This window comes from Oncorhynchus keta, chromosome 4 (assembly GCF_023373465.1).
Source record: "Oncorhynchus keta strain PuntledgeMale-10-30-2019 chromosome 4, Oket_V2, whole genome shotgun sequence".
NCBI classification, from domain to species: domain Eukaryota; kingdom Metazoa; phylum Chordata; class Actinopteri; order Salmoniformes; family Salmonidae; genus Oncorhynchus; species Oncorhynchus keta.
This window is the reverse complement of record NC_068424.1, coordinates 21774872-21795714: the sequence shown is the minus strand read 5'-3', so window position 1 is coordinate 21795714 and position 20843 is coordinate 21774872. Positions and strand designations below refer to the sequence as shown.

The window sequence follows — 20843 nt, the reverse complement described above, 5'->3', positions numbered from 1 at the left end:
ATTTCGTGGGTGATTGTTCCTGTCTCTGTGTAGTTTCACCAGATAGGTTGTAATAGGTTTTCGTTCCGTTTGTTGTTTTTGTATATGTAATAGTTATTTCATGTATCGCAATCTCTTCATTAAAGACATGAGTAACCACTACGCTGCATTTCGGTCCGACTCTCTTTCCACAAACGAAGAACGACGTTACAGAATCACCCACCACACACGGACCGAGTGGCGTGGTTACAGGCAGCGACAGCAGGAGCAGAAAAAGGAGGACGTTAGGGACAGCAATGGCATGGAGTATATGACGTGGGAAGAAATAGACAGGTGGGCGGCCGACCCAGAGAGAGTGCAGGAGCCCACCTGGGATTCGCTAGAGCAGTGCGAAGAGGGCTATAGGCGAATGTCGAAAAGTCGAAAAGAAAGACACGGCGGCGCAGAGCGAAAACCGAAAGTAACCCCCAAATATTTATTAAATATTTATTGGGGGAGGGCGCAGAGAGAGAGTGGCTGAGTCAGGAGTCAGACCTGAGCCTACTCTCCCTGTTAATTGTGAGGAGCAGCAATATAAGGACTTCTGGTCTTGGGAGATGATATTAGACGGAAAAGGACCCTGGGCGCAGCCGGGAGAATATCGCCGTCCCAAGGAAGAACTAGAGGCGGCTAAAGCGGAGAGGCGCTGGTATGAGGAGGCAGCACGGCGACGCGGATGGAAGCCCGAAAAGCAGCCCAAAAAAATTATTGGGGGGGGGGCTTAATGGGAGTATGGCTATGCCAGGTAGGAGACCTGCGCAAACTCCCTGTGCTCACCGGTGGGCTAGAGAGACCGGGCAGACACCGTGTTATGCTATGGAGCGCACGGTGTTTCCAGTGCGGGTGCATAGCCCGGTGCGGTTCATACCAGCCCTTCCTATTGGCCGGGCTAGAGTGGGCATCGAGCCAGGTAAGCTTGGGCAGGCTCGGTGCTCAAGAGCTCCAGTGCGCCTGCACGGTCCAGTCTATCCAGAGCCACCTCCACACACCAGTCCTCTGGTAGCAGCTCCCCGCACCAGGCTTCCTGTGCGTGTCCTCTATCCTGTAGCACCAGTTCCAGCACCACGCACCAGGCCTTCTGTGCGCCTCGCCTGTTCAGCACAGCCAGAGCCTTCCTTCCCTCCTGCGCTGTCGGAGTCTCCCGCCTCTCCAGCGCTATCAGAGCCTTCCTTCCCTCCTGCGCTGTCGGAGTATCCCGCCTGTTCAGCGCTATCAGAGCCTTCCTCCTCTACAGCGCTGCCGGAGCCTCCTCACAGCAATTTGTGTGTCAGGTGAACATTAGGACTTGAGTTCCTGTATTTTGTTATGATCACACCACGTCTCGTTAATCATATGGCACACCCCCCCCCCCACCCCTCATCTTACCAGAAAGATTGTTGTTTCTGTCGGCGCGATGCGTGAAGAAACCAGCTGGCTGCACCGACTCAGTTAGCGTCTCTCGAGTGAGCCATGTTTCCGTGAAGCAAAGAACGTTACAGTCTCTGTCTCTCTGGAATGCTACCCTTGCTCGGATTTCATCAACCTTGTTATATTAGTATCTGGGACAGAGTAGGAGGCAGTTCACTCTGGGCACGCTATTCATCCAAAAGTGTAAATGTTGCCATCAGATGACTTGGCCTTCACAATTACCTGAGCTTAACCCAATTGAGATGGTTTGGGATGAGTTTGACCGCAGAGTGAAGGAACAGCAGCCAACAAGTATGTGGAAACTCCTACAAGACTGTTGGAAAAGCATTCCAGGTGAAGCTGGTTGAGAGAATGCCAAGAGTGTGCATAGCTGTCATCAAGGCAAAGTGTGGCTACTTTGAAGAATCTAAAATATATTTTGATTTGTTTAACACTTTTTTAACACTGAGCGGGCCTGTCCAAACTTTTGATTGGTACTATGTATATACAACCCCCCCCACACACACACACACACACACAGAGTGCATTTGGGAAATTATTCAGACCCCTTGACTTTTTCCATATTTTGTTACGTTACAGCCTTATTCTAAAATGGATTAAATAATTTTTCCCCCTCATCAATCTACGCCAATACCCCACTAAAAAACAGATACATTTACATAAGTATTCATAACCTTTACTCAGTATTTTGTTGAAGCACCTTTGGTAGCGATTACAGCCTCGAGTCTTCTTGGGACTGATCAATGGACTGATCAATGGACTGATCAATGGAAACAGGATGCTCCTGAGTTCAATTTTGGTATTTATGTTTTTTATTTTTAGACATTTGCAAAAATAACCTGTTATCGCTCTGTCATTATGGGGTGTTGTGTGTAGATTGATGATGAAAAAATGAATCCATTTTAGAATAAGGCTGTAACGTAACAAATAAGTTAAAAAGTCGAGGAGTTTCAGACTCCAATTTCTTTGAAAAAAACTATAAACGCAACATGTAAAGTGTTGGTACCAAATTTCATGAGCTAAAATAAAAGATCTCAGAAATGTTCCATATGCACAAAAAGCTTGTTTCTCAAATGTTCTGCTCAATTTTGTTTACATCCCTGTAAGTGAGCATTTCTCTTTTGCGTATCAAGAAGCTGATTGAACAGCATAATCATTACACAGGTGCTGGGTGCAATAAAAGGCCACTCTAAAATGTGCCAGTTTGTCACACAACACAATGCCACAGATGTCTCAAGTTTTGGGGGAGCTTAAAATTGGTGTTCTGACTGGAGGAATTTCCAATGGAGGTGTTGCCAGATAACTTAATGTTAATTTCTCTACCATAAGCCGACTCCAACGTCATTTTTTGAGAATTTGGCAACCGGCCTCACAACCGCAGACCACGTGTAACCATTCCAGCCCAGGACCTCCATATTCGGCTTCTTCACCTGCAGAATCATTTTAGACTAGCCACATGGACAGCTGATGAAACTGTGGGTTTGCACAGCCATATAATTTCTGCAAAAACTGTCTCAGGTAAGCTCATCTGCGTGCTCGTTTTCCTCACCAGGTCTTGACTTGACTGCAGTTCGGCATCGTAACCGACTTCAGTGGGCAAAAGCTCACCTTTGATGGCCACTGGCACACTGGAGAAGTGCGTTCTTCACGGATGAAGGCTGGTTTAAACTGTACCGGGCAGATGACAGACCGTGTGTGATGTTGTGTGGACGAGCGGTTTGCTGATGTCAATGTTGTGAACGGAGTGCTCCATGGTGGCGGTGGGGTTATGGCATGGGCAGGCATAAGCTACACACAGCAAACACAATTGCATTGTCGTGCCATTCATCTGCCACCATCACCTCGTGTTTCAGGATGTTGCATGGATCTGTACACAATTCCTGGAGGGTGAAAATGTCCCAGTTTTTCCATGGCCTGCATACTCAACAGACATGTCACCCATTAAGCATGTTTGGGATGCTCTGGATCAACATGTAAGACAGCGTGTTCCAGTTCCTGACTATATCCAGCAACTTTGCACAGCCATTGAAGAGGAGTGGGACAACATTCCACAGGTCACAATCAACAGTCTGATCAACTCTATGTGAAGGAGTTGTGTCGCGCTGCATGAAGCAAATGGTGGTCACACCTTATACTGACTGGTTTTCTGATCCACACCCTACCTTTTGTAAGGTATCTGTAACCAACAGATGCTTATCTGTATTCCTAGTCATGTGAAGTCCAGAGATTAGAGCCTAATGCAGTTATTTAATTTGACAGATTTCCTTATATGACCTGTAACTCGTTAAATCTTTGAAATTGTTGCATGTTGCGTTTTATAATTTTGAGAGCCAGATAGATGGGGCATTGATCCAGATGGCCCATCAGAAAGTTTGCCTTCGATTTGTTTTGAGCCTCAGATGTAAACAGAGCCCACACTTTAGGTCATGGACTGACAAACAGCATTGTCCCGGTAAACACACACACACACACACACACCACAAGCCCTGCTTGTACCACAGGTCAGCGGTCCCCCTGCCGCTATCACGCCGGGAGTGTGAAATTGAGAAAAAGCCTTTGTGATACTTCAATGAATCTGTCATTGTGTCCAAAAACGATAAGCTTCTGTACCAACTGTGATTGTGAACCATCCGGTGGCCATGCAAGAGGCTGTTGTGTGGAAGCTGATTGTACAACATAGATTTCAATCCTATTCTACCCAAAGGTATGTCCTTCAAAGATCTTTGGGGGAAATGTTTATCAAAATTACATTTTCTGATTTATGTAGAAGTAAAACAAAATGGAGTCATCTTTTTTGTTGAACCTGAGAGACACAGCAGAGATAACGAGAGAAGAAAGAAGAGATAGTCAGTGACACACTCTGGAGATTTCCATGACTGTCTCTCACATGCACGCGCACACACGTATTCATCACAAATGTGAGCCAAATGTCCATCTATGCTGTGGCGTAAACAGAGCTGCCTTTGACCACCATGTATCCTGTATATCCAGTCCGGACTATGGAATTAGAACTAGAATACTGTCCATCTCTATGTTCTGGATACAGTCTGTCCACGGCCAGTACATACTGTAGGGCCATTAGTTTGTTTCCTGGGTGACCGTTTAACACTAGAAGCCCACTCCTTGTTTACCCCCCTGGCTATTGCTGTTGACAGTCAATGTTATTTTCCTCTCCCATCAACCAGCTGGCATGGTGCCACCAATGCCAACCAACCTCCCCCTGCGTATACTTACCTCCCTTGTCTCCTCCTCGCCTCACTCCTCATCTCCCCCTCTACCTCCACGCCAAGCTTTGCTTTCACATGTCATTAGCCACATTAGCACACTTAGCTCTCTCCTCTTCAAAGGCCAGTGTAAATTAGGGTAAATTTGCAGCGTAGGTGGAACAAGTCGCTATCTCTCGAAATGAAAGGGCCTGTAAATAATTTCCACACGCCCACATGGCGTCTTCATGTCAGAGACATTGTGTTCAGGTGCTCACAGATTGATAAAGATATCATTCTGAAAGCGTCCGCTCTCGTTGTCAAGACCGGAGTTGGTACGCGTTAGACAGCCCTCTAAGTGGATATGGTTTAATCTGGCTTTGTTTCACTGTTCGCATTGTTCTTGATAGCAACAAGGTGATTCTGAAGGAGATTATATGAGAGGTGAAAATTTGCCCATTAACTTTGTAGACGTTTTGCGTTTCAAAACGAGGAATTGTTATCTTGTTGCAAGAAGCCTCCTATGATAATGCAATGTTCCTCTCACAGAGAATCATAAGCATCAACCTTACAGTACTCATTAAAACATTCCATGAATACAATTTGACTGTGTTTGTGTGTGTGCGCGCGTGTTTGGCAGCACACTCGTGTGTCCAGTCGTATGTGTTGAATTAGCATTCCGCGTCTTACTGCTCTGCAAGGTCACCTATGTAGCTAATTACATCTTGACCCCAGAGGACTCGTGGTGACACGGACATGAAGACATCTGTACACTACCTCCCTCCGCTGCACCTGCCCTCTCCTCTCCCTGCAGACTGTCTGGGTTTCTGCTCCCTCCCAGTGTTTCTCTAGCTTGTTTCTGTAGTTCTGTCTCACCAACTCCTTTGGTCATTGGCATGACAACGACCATAGCAGTTGGCTGTGTGTGTGGTGCATTCAGTCAGTGAACTCGACAGCATCTGTGTGAGTGCTGCTCGTCTCTCAGGCACAGACCTAACAGGTCCCAATTAAGTGGAATTTCAGAAGGTCAGAACAGAAGTCTAAACCTTTCTTCCAACATGATGATCACACAGAATACGTGACCAGCCAATGAACCCTTCTCCTAATAGCCTCTCACTAACTAACTCTATAGCCATAGTGCTCCCACGGTGGGAACTCCTCGATAGTATGTAGAGCAAGAGGATAAACAAGTCTCAGGGAGCCCAGCCTATCAGAGCCCAGAGAGACGGAGAGCCCAGCATATCAGAGAAGAGGGATGAGGTGTCCCTGTTTGATTCAGTCCAATTATATTCCATGTTAATTATAGTTGAGGTAAAGGGAATATGGCGTGGATAAGAGCTGGAGATGAAGACAATAGGTCAGACTTTGTGGAGGGTGAGAACGGATCTTTATGCCAACATTTAGCTTCCCACCGTGTACAGTAGGCCTCGCTAGGATACAAGATGCTCGCCAAATGAAATTTGAGGGGATTAGAGTAATCCCTCTGAGATTGAGCCTATTCCGAAGATAAGAGCCACACAGCAGAAGAATAACTCAGCCGTGTGCATGTTCACAATCCACAGACTGTATTATCCATCGAAAATATGCTGTCAGTGCACTTTAAGTGAACCGACCGCAGGAATTCTTTGAGAAAGAGAAACGCTGCTGACGGGATGTTAGTGGTTGCTGTCATGTTGTTGTCATTATCTTAGAAGACGAGCTTTTGCACGTATTTTCAAATGGAATCCAAATAAACGTTTTCTTTCTACTTGGTTTGAATTAATTAGTAATTTAAGACAAAAAATATGTTTTGAAATATGTTTTCACCGCAGCATGTTTCGCTTCTTGACTCAAGTAAACAAATATGCCCATTGTACTGTATTCTTCCGTTTGTTCAATACTGACATCTGTGTGCTGAAAATGTTTATTTGTTTCTCTTTGGGATTTCAGGGCTACCACAGGCCAAATCACTACATTGCTACCCAAGGTAAGAACAGAAACACACAACAAACTTGATCTTGTCTGAATATCTCAGTATTGTTGTTGGATCTGCAAGTCTTTAGTCTGCTGTTCAGTATGACAGCCTCACCAGAGCTGTCAACACAGATATACAAGAGATCTGTAAAAAGCTGTGGGACTCCCCTCTCTCTCGCTCTCTAACCAACCTCCCCCTCCTTTATTCCCTTCAGCCTGTCCAAGCCTTGTTGTGCTGAAGTAGCGTCTTAGAACAATTAATCAGTTGTGTGAGCAAAAGGGGAGGGGTGAGGATTGCAGTAATAAATAAATGGATAAGTTCATGTGTACTGGCGTGGTGTGTGTACATGCACATGCGTGTCTAAACGTGTGTGTTGTATTACTGCATTAATCTGGCAGGCATACGCTTTTCCCACTATCGCGCTGGAGGTGAGCTCTGATTGATCATTAATTGTTGTTGAATTCTTGGAGGTAATGTTTTCTCGGCCAGCCGCGCGAAGGTAATTCCATTCCACGCTCCCTCCGAGTAGAGACAGCCAATCCAGCACAGTCAGACCAAGTAGACAGTCTGGTCATCTAGTGCGTCTGGGAGCTGCATAATGACCTAGTAGACAGTCTGGTGGTCTACTGGGTCTGGGAGCTGCATAATGACCTAGTAGACAGTCTGGTGGTCTACTGGGTCTGGGAGCTGCATAATGACCTAGTAGACAGTCTGGTGGTCTAATGGGTCTGGGAGCTGCATAATGACCTAGTAGACAGTCTGGTGGTCTAGTGGGTCTGGGAGCTGCATAATGACCTAGTAGGCACTCTAGTGGGTCTGGAAGCTGCATAATGACCTAGTAGGCACTCTAGTGCGTCTGGGAGCTGCATAATGACCTAGTAGACAGTCTGGTGGTCTACTGGGTCTGGGAGCTGCATAATGACCTAGTAGACAGTCTGGTGGTCTAATGGGTCTGGGAGCTGCATAATGACCTAGTAGACAGTCTAGTGGGTCTGGGAGCTGCATAATGACCTAGTAGACAGTCTAGTGGGTCTGGGAGCTGCATAATGACCTAGTAGACAGTCTAGTGGGTCTGGGAGCTGCATAATGACCTTGTAGGCAGTCTAGTGGGTCTGGGAGCTGCATAACGACCCAGTAAACAGTCTGGTGGTTTAGGAGCTGCATAATGACCTAGTAGACAGTCTGGTGGTCTAGTGGGTCTGGGAGCTGCATAATGACCTAGTAGACAGTCTGGTGGTCTACTGGGTCTGGGAGCTGCATAATGACCTAGTAGACAGTCTAGTGGGTCTGGGAGCTGCATAATGACCTAGTAGACAGTCTAATGGGTCTGGGAGCTGCATAATGACCTAGTAGACAGTCTGGTGGTCTACTGGGTCTGGGAGCTGCATAATGACCTAGTAGACAGTCTAGTGGGTCTGGGAGCTGCATAATGACCTAGTAGACAGTCTAATGGGTCTGGGAGCTGCATAATGACCTAGTAGACAGTCTAGTGGGTCTGGGAGCTGCATAACGACCCAGTAAATAGTCTGGTGGTCTAGTGGGTCTGGAAGTTGCATAATGATCTGTTTATTGAAGTGCTGGCCTTCCAGGCCGTCCGCCTTGCCGTTCTCTGTCTCCTCAGAAGAACTAAACACAGGCTGCGCTAACAGTGGACACACATACCTAGTCCTCGGTGGTGTGTCTTAACCCCCAGGTGAATTGCTTCCAACAGAGAGAGTGCCGGCTGGTGAATGAGACTAGGAGAGGGTTGACCTCCATCCTATTTTATGATGAGACTATACAATATTTACTATACACAGTCATACTAGACGTTGAATAGGAGAGAAAATAATAGAGCACACCAGCCTCAGACAGAGTAGAATAGATAGAATAGACACCAGCCTCAGACAGAGTTGGCAGCGGACTCTCCATGTTTAGTTTTTTTTCAATGTTATGCCGGCGTTCGCAATTAGAGGGCAGCTTTCAAAGAGAATTCCATTTTTTTGGGGGGGTGGAGAGAGAGGAAAATCGTAACAAGCAGAGATCTTGCAGAGATCAAAGGCAGGTGTGCTTCAGGCCAATCGGGCGCTTGTCTATCACGGACATTCAGCATGGGATCCCAAACAATATACACTGAGTGTACAAAACATTAAGAACACCGGCTCGTTCCATGACATAGACTGACCAGGTGAATCCAGGTGAAATATATGATCCCTTATTTATGTCACTTGTTATATCCACTTCAATCAGTCTAGATGAAGCAGAGGAGATGTTAAAGAAGTATTTTTAAGCCTTGAAACAATTAAGACATGGATTGTGTAGGAGTGCCATTGAGAATGTGAATGTGCAAGACAAAACATTGACGTGCCTTTGAACGTGGTATGGTGGTAGGTGCCAGGCACACCGGTTGGAATGTGTCGAGAACTGCAATGCTGCTGGGTTTTTCACGCTCAACAGTTTCCCGTGTCTATCATGAATGGTCCACCACCCAAAGGACATCCAGCCAACTTAACACAACTGTGAGAAGCACTGGAGTCAACATGGGCCAGTATCCCTGTGGAACGCTTTCGACACATTGACACTTTCGACACAGAGTCCATGCCCTTACAAATTGAGCATTTTTTTGAGGGCAAAAGGGGGTGCAACTCAATATTAAGAAGGGATTCCTAATGTTTTGTACACTCAGTGTATGTTTTTACTCATGGGTGTGGGGAGGTGCATTTTGTCCATTCACCCCTTTTCTCTCAAAAGCACCCCCAGAAGCTAAAGGTCTGTATAGCCTTTTTAATATAATATCATTTATTAAAATACATACAATCTTTCTTTATTAACTTGGTCCTCACACAATCGCTGGCTGGCTGGCATGTTTCTCTTTCTTGGGGAAAAAAGGTGCAAAGAAATATCCTAGTCTCCTTCCCTCCTGAAGAAGCACAGCAATTTGTGTGTCTGTATCTGTGGCTGGCGGGGTGCCAGGGTGAAAAGCATTGCGACGACAGAGCCTCTCCTCTGACAGCCTGTCCACTCCAGCCATCTGTGAAGACTTTGTTTAGCTTTTTTCTCCTACTTCCTTGTCCTATTTCCCCAGTGCACCATGGGAGAATCTCTTCTCCACAACTAATTGGAGTTGCATGACTTGGCTCTACCCTCTGCCGCACTAGGCCATTTACCGCAGCTGCTCAACGATGATGCGTCGTGTCACATTTTCTTCTCCCAGACGACGACACCAGCCGCGCTTCGCGCCTCTCCTCCGCCGAGACTTTCTTTCTCTACACAGTTGTACATACCCACTGTTAACACTGTGTCAACACAGATGACTGGTTTAGTTGGCAAACGTCTCACAGGTTCACGAAGTGTGTTCATAAGGAGGGGAAAGGAGGGAGGAAGGGAAGGGGGGTGGTACTTGTATAGAGCTCTTAGAAGGAAATAGTTGGGAGATCAAACCTCCATTCATCCCGAGTGCAGTCCTTTTTTCATATCATCTACATAACACCATCACTTCCTCCAGAGAAAAAAACCTTCCTATCCCTGGGTGGATGAGTAACTGTAGGACACACACTGTTCTGATTGAACTGAATCTGCCTTTAATTTAGAAAGAAAATAATACGTCTAGAATGGTGAGGGTTGCTGTTAGGAGGAGTGAAGGGGGCCAGGGGAGAACAGGGAGTGTATAGGCTCTTGTTCCTTGGAGAGATGGTTATGAATACCAGGAGAGCATGTGAAAACCGGCTCGCTCGCACTAGAGGTAAAGGCACCTGGAATTGTCATCCGGCGAATTCTCAAGCATTTTAAAATGCGACACCAGTGTTTGGTAATGCGGCTGTTTGTGTGAGCATGAATATGGAACATCTGCAGGGAGCTTCGTGTGTGTATGCGCACGTGTGTGTGTGCTCGCGCATGTGTATGTTTTAGCTGTTGGAAGCAATTTGCTGTGGCTGACGGTACACACGCCGCAGCTCTCCAGGACACACACACACGGATTTGCATGAGCTAATTAGCTCGTCCAAAGTATTTTTTTTTTTGCATTTGCCAGTTGATTAAAAAACAATGCTAATTTGAATTAATTAAATTAGTAATTCTTAATTCCTTCCAGGGATCCTTTATTGCTTGGTGCAATCTTAAACACGGCCCACATTAAAGTGTGTAGGAGTTAATTGAGAGTGTGTGCACAGATTTCTGTCCCCCTTCCTGGCGTTAAGCTTCTTGTCATTCACCGCGTGTGTGTTGACTTAGATCCAGGCATTAGCTGATTGCCCTGTCAACAGTGATCAGAATGTACAGGCACACAGCCCCAGTGTCCTGTGTTGATAAAGTTCAACTGGGAAAAACAAGGTGTTAACCAGCTGAACCTGTGTACTTTTCATTGCTCAGAAAACAAGCAAGTAATCGACAAATGTGAAAAACGATAACAAGGATGTGATGAGCATGGAATTAGTATGAGAAGAACCTGGTATAAGTTGAGGATCTGACAATCCTGACAATATTTGGACAATACACACACTTTTTTATTGGAAAATCACATGTTGGTGTCATTCATAACATGATTCATAACATGTCCATATGGTCACAAAGAGCTTCGCATACACACTCACACACCCTTTCTCTCCTTTCTCTCTCTCTCTCTCCCTCGCTCGCTCTCTCTCTCTGTCCCTCTGTCTCTCCTCAGGGCCCATGCAAGAGACAGTCTATGATTTCTGGAGGATGGTGTGGCATGAGAACACTGCAACCATTGTCATGGTGACCAACCTGGTGGAGGTGGGCAGGGTGAGTACCACGAGACCACAGACACACACAAACAAACACACACAGTCACACATTACACACACTAAAGACAAAGTCAGTTCTGGTACATTTTATTGATTCAACCAATAAATGAAGTAAACTAAAAGGTGAACATTTTCCAGGCCTGGTATACAGAAACCATAGGCCCAACGCCAGACAATGTCAATCTACTGGGGTGTAATGTCCCGTGTGGGTACAGACCTTGTTCAAGCCAATCAACCATTGGTTAAAGCCTTGAGAGGCGTGATCAGAGAGTGATCTGACCGGTTAGTTGAATAAGCTCTCTGAAACGGTCAAACCCATAACAATACGCACGCATGCGCATACACACACACACACAATCATACACACTCTCACGCACACACTCATACACACAACAACAGAGAGGGCATGCCTAACCTGTCAGTGGCTCATTTAAGGAAGGGCCCCAACTCCCGCTGGCACCATATCAAATCAACAAAAGGGAACCGAGTGATGCACGGCCACAAAGCGCTAGCCAAGCGAGTGAATCCTCCCACCACCTGGTGCTATTGTTTTAACCACTCAGCCCTGGCTGTCCCATCTTGCCCCCTGTTGAGTCTCCACTCTCCAGGCCCCTTCAGTGGGCTGCAGGCAGGCCAGGGTCGGCAGGCAGGAAGGCACAGCGGCATTCTTTTCCACCATAATAATAAAAACCACTCACTCCACAGCCATTGTCTGCTAGGCCGCTTCACCACTGATGAACTTTGGGAAATCCCTTCTCCCAGGCTTCTGTCGCTTTTTGCGTTCATGCCAAGCAGTTTTGTTTGTTTTCGATCTCGCTTCTCTCCTGTTTCTACATCCCTTCTGGACCGCAGGTGGAGGGAGCACAAGGCACAACTAGACGTGGAGAATAACACTACCCCAGATAATGTGTTAGTGAGTGGCGCAGGCAGCCACCCAAAGCATATCGCTGACTGATCATCTTCATCGTAGCTGTCAGACACGGTTGGGATTAATAGGATATTTCTGCCAAGACTTCATCTATAGGATGCTCTTCCGGGATAAGCTAGCTGAAGTATCAGGGGGATCTGAGAGGCTGGAGGATCTGGAGCGTCTTGACTTGAGCTCCATACAGTTTATGATCGTGTCACTGGATACCCAACTTCCTTTCACTGATGATCAGGGCTGAAGCTCCAGTCAGCTCCACAGTGACCCTGTACACTTTATTTATCCTGTCAGATGGTGATGAGGTACCTAGTAAGAGTCCGATGGATAGCTAATCGTATTAGCCCAAATCATCCTACCAATGTTTTATTTTGTGTGAGTGTATTTATGTTTTAAGGCTACATTACACTCTGTGACCAGTAGGAGTGCTTTGTATTGTTAAACCTCTCTTCCTATCACGGATCATGTACTCCATCCAAGATCCTCTCAGAACCGTCGCCTGCTGTCCTTACATGCTTACCCAGTGTGGCACACAACACCAGAGAGAATGGAAGTGGCACTAGTTTGACAAAGCCGTATTAGTCTCTGTGGTGGTAGGTATAAGAGAACTAGTTGTTCCAGATAGCTCTCCTAGATTGGCATCCTTTAAAGATCCACAATGCAGGAATCGCTTTACCATTTCCTGCTTGGTAAAATTCTAAGAGTTCGCCTAATTTCAGTTTGTGACAAAACAAGCAGTCATTATGTAGAGAATTATTGTGCCATCTAAACCGCTGTGAAATATATTTTTCACAACCAAAAATATAGTATTTTCAGCTGTTTGAAGCTGGTGTACAAAACCGAAAGTAAAAGAGGCAAAAACTAAACTTAAGAACATGAAGCATAGAAATAGTGCACGTAGAACATATTTACAGCTTCTTAAACTTGCTTTCAATGAGAATGAAAGATCAATAACTCAAATTGCTGTATGAATTTGGTCGGGTCGCCCAAAACGTTTAATAAGCTCTTGTCTGGGCTTCCCACAAGAAGGAAAGCACATGGGACACAGAGATCTGACATTCTTTAGGCTACTAGTTATGTGTCCTTCAATAGAAACCTTATGGGATCATCTTAAAATCTTCTCCAACGACATTGAGATTCCTCTTAAAGGCCATATCAGGAAACAGGGCCTAGTAGGAGATAAGGGCATAAGGAAGCATATTCATGCAACCTACTTTAGAAAAATGGCTTCCAAGATCTGAACGTACCAATTACATGTAATTGAGTGGCTCAGTACTGTAAAGACATGAAATACAAAACTACAGTACACCACCATGGCGCAGCGGTCTAAGGCAGTGCATCTCAGTGCTAGAGGTGTCACTACAGACCCTGGTTCGATTCCAGGCTTTACCACAACCAGCTGTAATTGAGAGTCCCATAGGGCGGCACACAATTGTCCCAGCGTGTTCCGGGATAGGGTTTGGCCGGGGTAGGCCGTCATTGTAAATGATCATTTGTTCTTAATTGACTGGCCTAGTTAAATAAAGTTCAATATAAATAAAACGTGCTTGACAGATTATCAAATCAAACCACGAAATGGTTTATCACAATGGTACTTCCATCATACTGTTTAGATGCAAGAGTAACTCACTAATGTGTGTGTGAATGGAAGTAGGGTCTCTCTAACATCTCTTTATATTCTTGCTGAAAGGTCCAATGCAACTGTTTTTATCTCAATATCAAATCATTTCCATTTATTTCTGTTACAGTCAGACCGCTGCTACTAATTGACGATTTGCTCATTATGACCAGTTGAATACTAAATACTTTGATAAGGTATAGCTGTATATTTTTTATACCAAGGAAGCCACCAGGGAAACCCTACCTCTTGGAAACACTCATATTATTATTCTATATTGGTCTCTCCATGATCAACACTGTCACAGAAGACAGATAGGAATATCATTTAAGAAAACAGAGATTCCTATCGCAGTTAAACAATGTTTTCCGGTCCTCTCCAGAGAAGCAACTATAATTGCTTCCAGTGCTGACAGCTAGCGTGACTAAGGCGGAGCTGCGGGAGAATAATGTACTTGGCCATTAAAACACAATTATATCACCAATTAGATCCCCCCCCCTCCCTAATTACACTATCACAAAGGAGACAGCAGGGGAGGGGAGAGGAAGGGTGGAGGAAGAGGAGGATGGTAGGGAGGGAAAAGAGGACAGACAGATGGAGAAATGGAGAGGAAGATAAGGATGACCCAGAGGGAAGATAAGGCTGGTGTGAGTGACAGAGAAGAGGACGGAGGGAGGGAGCAGAGAGACAGCAGGAGAGAGAGGATACCGTCAGAAAATCCAAGACTGAAAAAACGAGAACAGAGACTGTAAAGAAGAGGCTCAAACTTTTGTTGAATTTCATTGATTGTTCAATTGCCAAATTAGGGAAGTAATTTCCACTGTGTACGAAATAGGCCTATATGCTCTTACACCTCTTACTGTGGGGGAGGGGCCAGATAAGTGAAGTGGTATCATCATAGAACCTGCGCTGTGTGACTTCTGGTGACCCCAGGGTTCACAACCTCTTAATGAGTAAAGAGCCCAGTGGTGCAGTATGGGTAATTAGAGCTGGGACATTGAGCATCTGCTCTAACAAAGAGGAGGGCCACCTGCCTGTCGCTATATGGGACAGCACCAAGATGTCACTCACTGGCTGCATCTCAAATGGCACTCTAGGGTGCCAAAGTAGTGCTATATACAGGAAATAGTGTGCCAAAGTAGTGCTATATACAGGAAATAGTGTGCCAAAGTAGTGCTATATACAGGAAATAGTGTGCCAAAGTAGTGCTATATACAGGAAATAGTGTGCCAAAGTAGTGCTATATACAGGAAATAGTGTGCCAGAGTAGTGCTATATACAGGAAATAGTGTGCCAAAGTAGCGCTATATACAGGAAATAGTGTGCCAAAGTAGTGCTATATACAGGAAATAGTGTGCCAAAGTTGTGCTATATACAGGAAATAGTGTGCCAAAGTTGTGCTATATACAGGAAATAGTGTGCCAAAGTTGTGCTATATACAGGAAATAGTGTGCCAAAGTAGTGCTATATACAGGAAATAGTGTGCCAAAGTAGTGCTATATACAGGAAATAGTGTGCCAAAGTAGTGAGCTATACAGGGAATAAGGTGTCATTTCAGACACAACAATTTCACAAGCTGACATGACCTTCTCAGACCTTTCGTCTTGTCCATTGGGAGTCATACGTCACACTGTTGGATGGTTGATGCCCAGTTTAAAGTGATCATAAAGTGTGTGATAGTGGTCAAACTGGACTGTAGTGGTTGTGATGCATTGTTCCCACTCCTCGTGGCAACAATGCTTTTTCATCACAATTCACTGAGAGCAGAATAATATTTACAGAACTTTAATGGGAAAAAAACTTTTGAGTTGACTCACAAATGAACTGTTGTCCAACAACACCTTGCACAATAGACTACCTTCAGTAACATGCACACATTCTCGTCCCAAAGCTCCCAAACTCACCACACAGAAGTAAGTACATTAAGTTCCAAACTAGGCAAAAATGTCTGTCAGGTTTTCACCTTGAACGAACAGAAAAGATATTTCAAGCAACTAAACTGCGGTCAGGTCATCCCATTACACCCTGTGTCCCCTCTGTCCCCTCAGGTGAAGTGCTGTAAGTACTGGCCTGACGACACTGAGATCTACAGGGACATGAAGGTGACCCTCATCGAGACCCAGCTGCTGTCAGAGTACGTCATCAGGACCTTCGCCGTGGAAAAGGTACGGACACTCCAAGTGATCAGGATATTGGAAGTTATTAATTGTAGTGTATTGTTTTCCATTGTATGTATTATATATAAAGCAACATGTAAAGTGTTGGTCCCATGTTTCATGAGCTGAAATAAAAGATCCCAAAAATGTTCTATATGCATAAAAACCTAATTTCTCTAGCATTTTCTGCACAAATTTGTTTGCATCCCTGTTACTGAGCATTTCTCCTTTGCCAAGATAATCCATCCACCTGACAGGTGTGGTATATCAAGAAAATGATTAAACAGCATGATCGTTACACAGGTGCATCTTGTGCTGGAGACAATAAAATACCACTCTGAAAAGGTTAGTTTTGTCACACAAAACAATGCCACAGATGTCTCAAGTGTTGAGGGAGCGTGCAATAGGCACGCTGACTGCAGGAATGTTCACCAGAGCTGTTGCCAGATAATTTAATGTTAATTTCTCTACCCTAAATATTTGGCAGTATGTCCAAACGGCCTCTCAACCGCAGACCACATATAACCACGCCATCCCAGGACCTCCACATTCGACTTCTTCACCTGCGGGATCATCTGAGACCAGCCAACCGGACAGTCACTAATGAAACTATGGGTTTGCACAACCGAAGAATTGCTGCATATACTGTCAGAAACCGTCTCAGGGAAGCTCATCTGCGTGCACCTCGTCCTCACCAGGGTCTTGACCCGACCCGGCCAAATTCTCACCTTTGATGGTCACAAGCAGACTGGAGAAATGTGCTCTTCCCAGATTTATCCCAGCTTCAGTTGTATTGGGCAGATGTATGGCTTCGTGTGGGCGATCAATTTGCTGATGTCAATGTTATGAACAAAGTGCCCCTTGGTGGTGGGGTTATGGTATGGGCAGGCATAAGCAATCGACAACGAACACCATTACATTTTATCGGTGGAAATTTGAATGCACAGAGATACCTTGACAAGATCCTGATGCCCATTGCCATTCATCAGCCGCCATCACCTCATGTTTCAGCATGATAATGCACGGGCCCCATGTCGCAAGAATCTGTACACAATTGGAAGCTGAAAATGTTCCAGTTCTTCCATGACCTGCACACTCACCAAACATGTCACCCATTGAGCATGTTTGGGATGCTCTGGGTTGATGTGTACGACAGCGTTTTCTAGTTCCCGACAATATCCAGAAACTTCACACAGCCATTGAAGAGGAGTGGGGCAACATTCCACAGGCCACAATCAACAGTCTGATCAACTCTATGTGAAGGAGATGTTGCTCTGCATGAGGCAAATAAATGGACAGAGCTTCATGTGCTCACTACTACTTTACTGAAGGTTCTTAGATACTTCCTTTATAATAGGTCCATCTGTCCTTCAGAATGCCTGTCTGTCTGTATCGTAGCCATTTTGTTTCTCATCCTATTGTACTCATAGCTGTTACCAGGCCTCTCCACTTTTCCGCTTCTTCTATCCCCATGGGCTTTTAAGCTGTGAATATTTCCCCTGCCGTGTGTGTGTGCGTGCATGAGTGCTCAAGGCTCAGACGGGTGTCCGCCCTGCCGTCTGTATCCAGCCTGCTTGCTGTGTGTGTGAATCACCACTCTCCTCCAGCTGTTTTTCTCCTCTTCCATCCCCCCAGAGATGGGCTTTGTCATCCCTGCTTTATCTACTTTAGTCCCTCCCCCCAAGATCAAAACACAACTTTGATCATGAAAACAGCAAACTTTAAAGTGCTTATAGGGAGGTATGGGGGAGAGAGAGAGGGAGAGGAGAGGAGGGGAGAGGGAGCTCAAAGTTAAAAAGCTCTGGGTCTGGTTGAGTGTGTGTGTGTGTGAGTGCGTGCATATAGATGTGCGTGTATCAGAAGTCCAGGCATCTGTATGACCTCTGATGTTTGTGTCCTTGGTACTTGTGAATCCAAATTAAGTAATCAACTGTGCATCTTTCGGTCTTCTCTCTCTAGAGGGGAGCCCATGAGATCCGGGAGATCCGTCAGTTCCACTTCACGGGCTGGCCGGACCACGGGGTGCCCTACCACGCCACCGGCCTGCTTGGCTTCGTACGCAGGGTCAAGTCCAAGACCCCTGCCAATGCCGGGCCCATGGTAGTCCACTGCAGGTCAGACACACTCACTGTGGCTTCTGGCTGTCTGTATACATCTCTACCTTTCTTTATTTTTTTCTCTTATCTCTCCTTCCATCTCTTTCTCTAGCCTCAATCTATTTTCTCTTTCTCTCTCTCTCTCTCTCTCTCTCTCTCTCTCTCTCTCTCACTCTCTTTTCATTCGGTATGACTCAGAAAGAAGTTCCTAATGGATATTAGAAAAGTCATCTCACTCCCAAGATCAGCCACACTAAATAAAATGGATCTGCTATTATCAGCCACACCTCCAACTGTTTAGACTGTCATGTACAATCTGTACTGATGTTTCCAATCCCAATAGTCCCAGATAATTTGTCAACCGGGGCTTTTCTATTTAGAGTGTGCTCTGGTTCTCACACTGTATGTGTGTGTGCTTGCATCATCAGTGCGGGGGCGGGCAGGACCGGCTGTTTCATTGTGATTGACATCATGCTGGACATGGCTGAGAGAGAGGGTGTGGTCGACATCTACAACTGTGTGAGAGAGTTACGCTCACGGAGGGTTAACATGGTCCAGACAGAGGTAAGAATGACCCTGTCCCTGCTCAAACCCAAATACAGAGAGAGAGAGACATGCACACAGAGATGTACACACACACATACACAAACAGACACACACACACCACTGCACGACCCTTCTCCAAGTGTCTCTACTTGCTTCCACTGTACACAATCCCAAACACACCACACGCACTCGCGCATACACAGTCTTGTATAACTAACCTTGTATGGACACACAGTTCAATCTTATTCAAAATCCAATTTTTCCTAAACCTAACCTTAACCCGAAAACCTAACCCAAGCACTTACACCTAGCACCTACACCTAACCCTAAAACGCTAACCTTAACCCTACAACACACAAGTGTAGTTAAACACGTCCACACTCACACACACATTCCCCAAACAGGCACATTTCATTCTGTCAATACATGATACACATGAAACCATGGACCATACAGGACAGGGTGTGTATTCTCAAACACAATGTGACAGACTTGTAGTGTCTACAATTTCTTGACTCTTCTTTTGTATCTAAAATTCCACTGGCACAACCAATCCCAAACATCTGGCCAAACAGACAATGTGACACAATGATACTTGACAAGGAACATGAGCCAACTCATTAGCCCTGTGCAAATATTATTCAGCTCAGAGAAAAAATGCAACAGACTAGTGTTTGCTTTTAAAGATAGTTAATAGCTGATGAGTTAGATTGCATAAACATGCTAAAGTTCCAACTACTAACTCCCTGACCATACTATATTAATGCACAATAAACAAGTGTCTAATGTCGTGCTGTATGCGAGCTTTACTTTGTTTGATTCCCATGACATATACTTTTAATTGATGTGAACTGGCAAATTCATAGCTCAAAAACTATTCAAAGTTTACTTGGAACACATGCTGTATCTTATAAATGACATTCTTCTTCCCGTTGCACAAAAAAAGCTAGTTTGTGTCTTGTCGTCATATTTCGTAATATTTTGATGATAATAACCGGGTAGGCTGCAAATCCATTTCACCTCCAACTCCATATCCAAGGACAGGAGTCTGACATCACAGTAGCCTAACCTGAAAACCACTGACCCTCAGCTCCCAAGGATTTTGTCAGAAGTGACAAGTCGAGACGTTTCTGAAATGTCACTTCATAAATGATTTACGTCAAGCCCGGGGCCTTTTTCCTAAGAGAAGGAGAGGAATAGAGGGAGAAGAGAGAGGGAGTGGTAGTATTGACAGAGGGAAGAGAGAGTGGTAGTATTGACAGAGGAAAGAGTGAGAGAGGTAGTCTTGACAGAGGGAAGAGAGAGTGGTAGTATTGACAGAGGGAAGAGAGAGAGTGGTAGTATTGACAGAGGGAAGAGAGAGTGGTAGTATTGACAGAGGGAAGAGAGAGAGTGGTAGTATTGACAGAGGGAAGAGAGAGAGTGGTAGTATTGACAGAGGGAAGAGAGAGAGTGGTAGTATTGACAGAGGGAAGAGAGAGAGTGGTAGTATTGACAGAGGGAAGAGAGAGAGTGGTAGTATTGACAGAGGGAAGAGAGAGAGTGGTAGTATTGACAGAGGGAAGAGAGAGAGTGGTAGTATTGACAGAGGGAAGAGAGAGAGAGGTAGTATTGACAGAGGGAAGAGAGAGTGGTAGTATTGACAGAGGGAAGAGAGAGAGTGGTAGTATTGACAGAGGGAAGAGAGAGTGGTAGTATTGACAGAGGGAAGAGAGAGAGTGGTAGTATTGACAGAGGGAAGAGAGAGAGTGGTAGTATTGACAGAGGAAAGAGTGAGAGAGGTAGTCTTGACAGAGGAAAGAGAGAGAGAGGGTGGTAGTATTGACAGAGGAAAGAGAGAGAGAGAGTAGTATTGAAAGAGAGAGTAGTAGTATTGACAGAGGAAAGAGAGAGTGGTAGTATTGACAGAGGGAAGAGAGAGTGGTAGTATTGACAGAGGGAAGAGAGAGAGTGGTAGTATTGACAGAGGAAAGAGAGAGAGTGGTAGTATTGACAGAGGAAAGAGAGAGAGAGGGTAGTCTTGACAGAGGAAAGAGAGAGAGTGGTAGTATTGACAGAGGAAAGAGAGAGAGTGGTAGTCTTGACAGAGGAAAGAGAGAGAGTGGTAGTATTGACAGAGGAAAGAGAGAGAGTGGTAGTATTGACAGAGGAAAGAGAGAGTGGTAGTATTGACAGAGGGAA

The 20843-nt window shown here is 45.3% G+C and overlaps 1 protein-coding gene across 50 annotated transcripts in view; it reads left to right on the top strand.

Moving 5' to 3' along the window:
* The window catches only part of LOC118382678 (receptor-type tyrosine-protein phosphatase mu), a 321821-nt gene that overhangs the window by 278235 nt on the left and 22743 nt on the right, over positions 1–20843 (top strand). For 33 of the 50 annotated variants that reach the window (XR_008105268.1, XR_008105166.1, XR_008105091.1 and 30 more), the window contains 6 exons: positions 6558–6594; positions 11225–11322; positions 15913–16029; positions 17980–18134; positions 18545–19911; positions 19968–20824. Coding sequence is in view for 1 of the 50 variants with exons in the window: in XM_052503964.1 (XP_052359924.1) it covers positions 6558–6594; positions 11225–11322; positions 15913–16029; positions 17980–18134; positions 18545–18680 (543 nt within the window). In the remaining 49 variants the exon portion in view is untranslated. The remainder of the gene's footprint in view (positions 1–6557; positions 6595–11224; positions 11323–15912; positions 16030–17979; positions 18135–18544; positions 19912–19967; positions 20825–20843) is intronic. The other 17 variants (XR_008105158.1, XR_008105134.1, XR_008105136.1 and 14 more) reach the window with 17 other exon arrangements.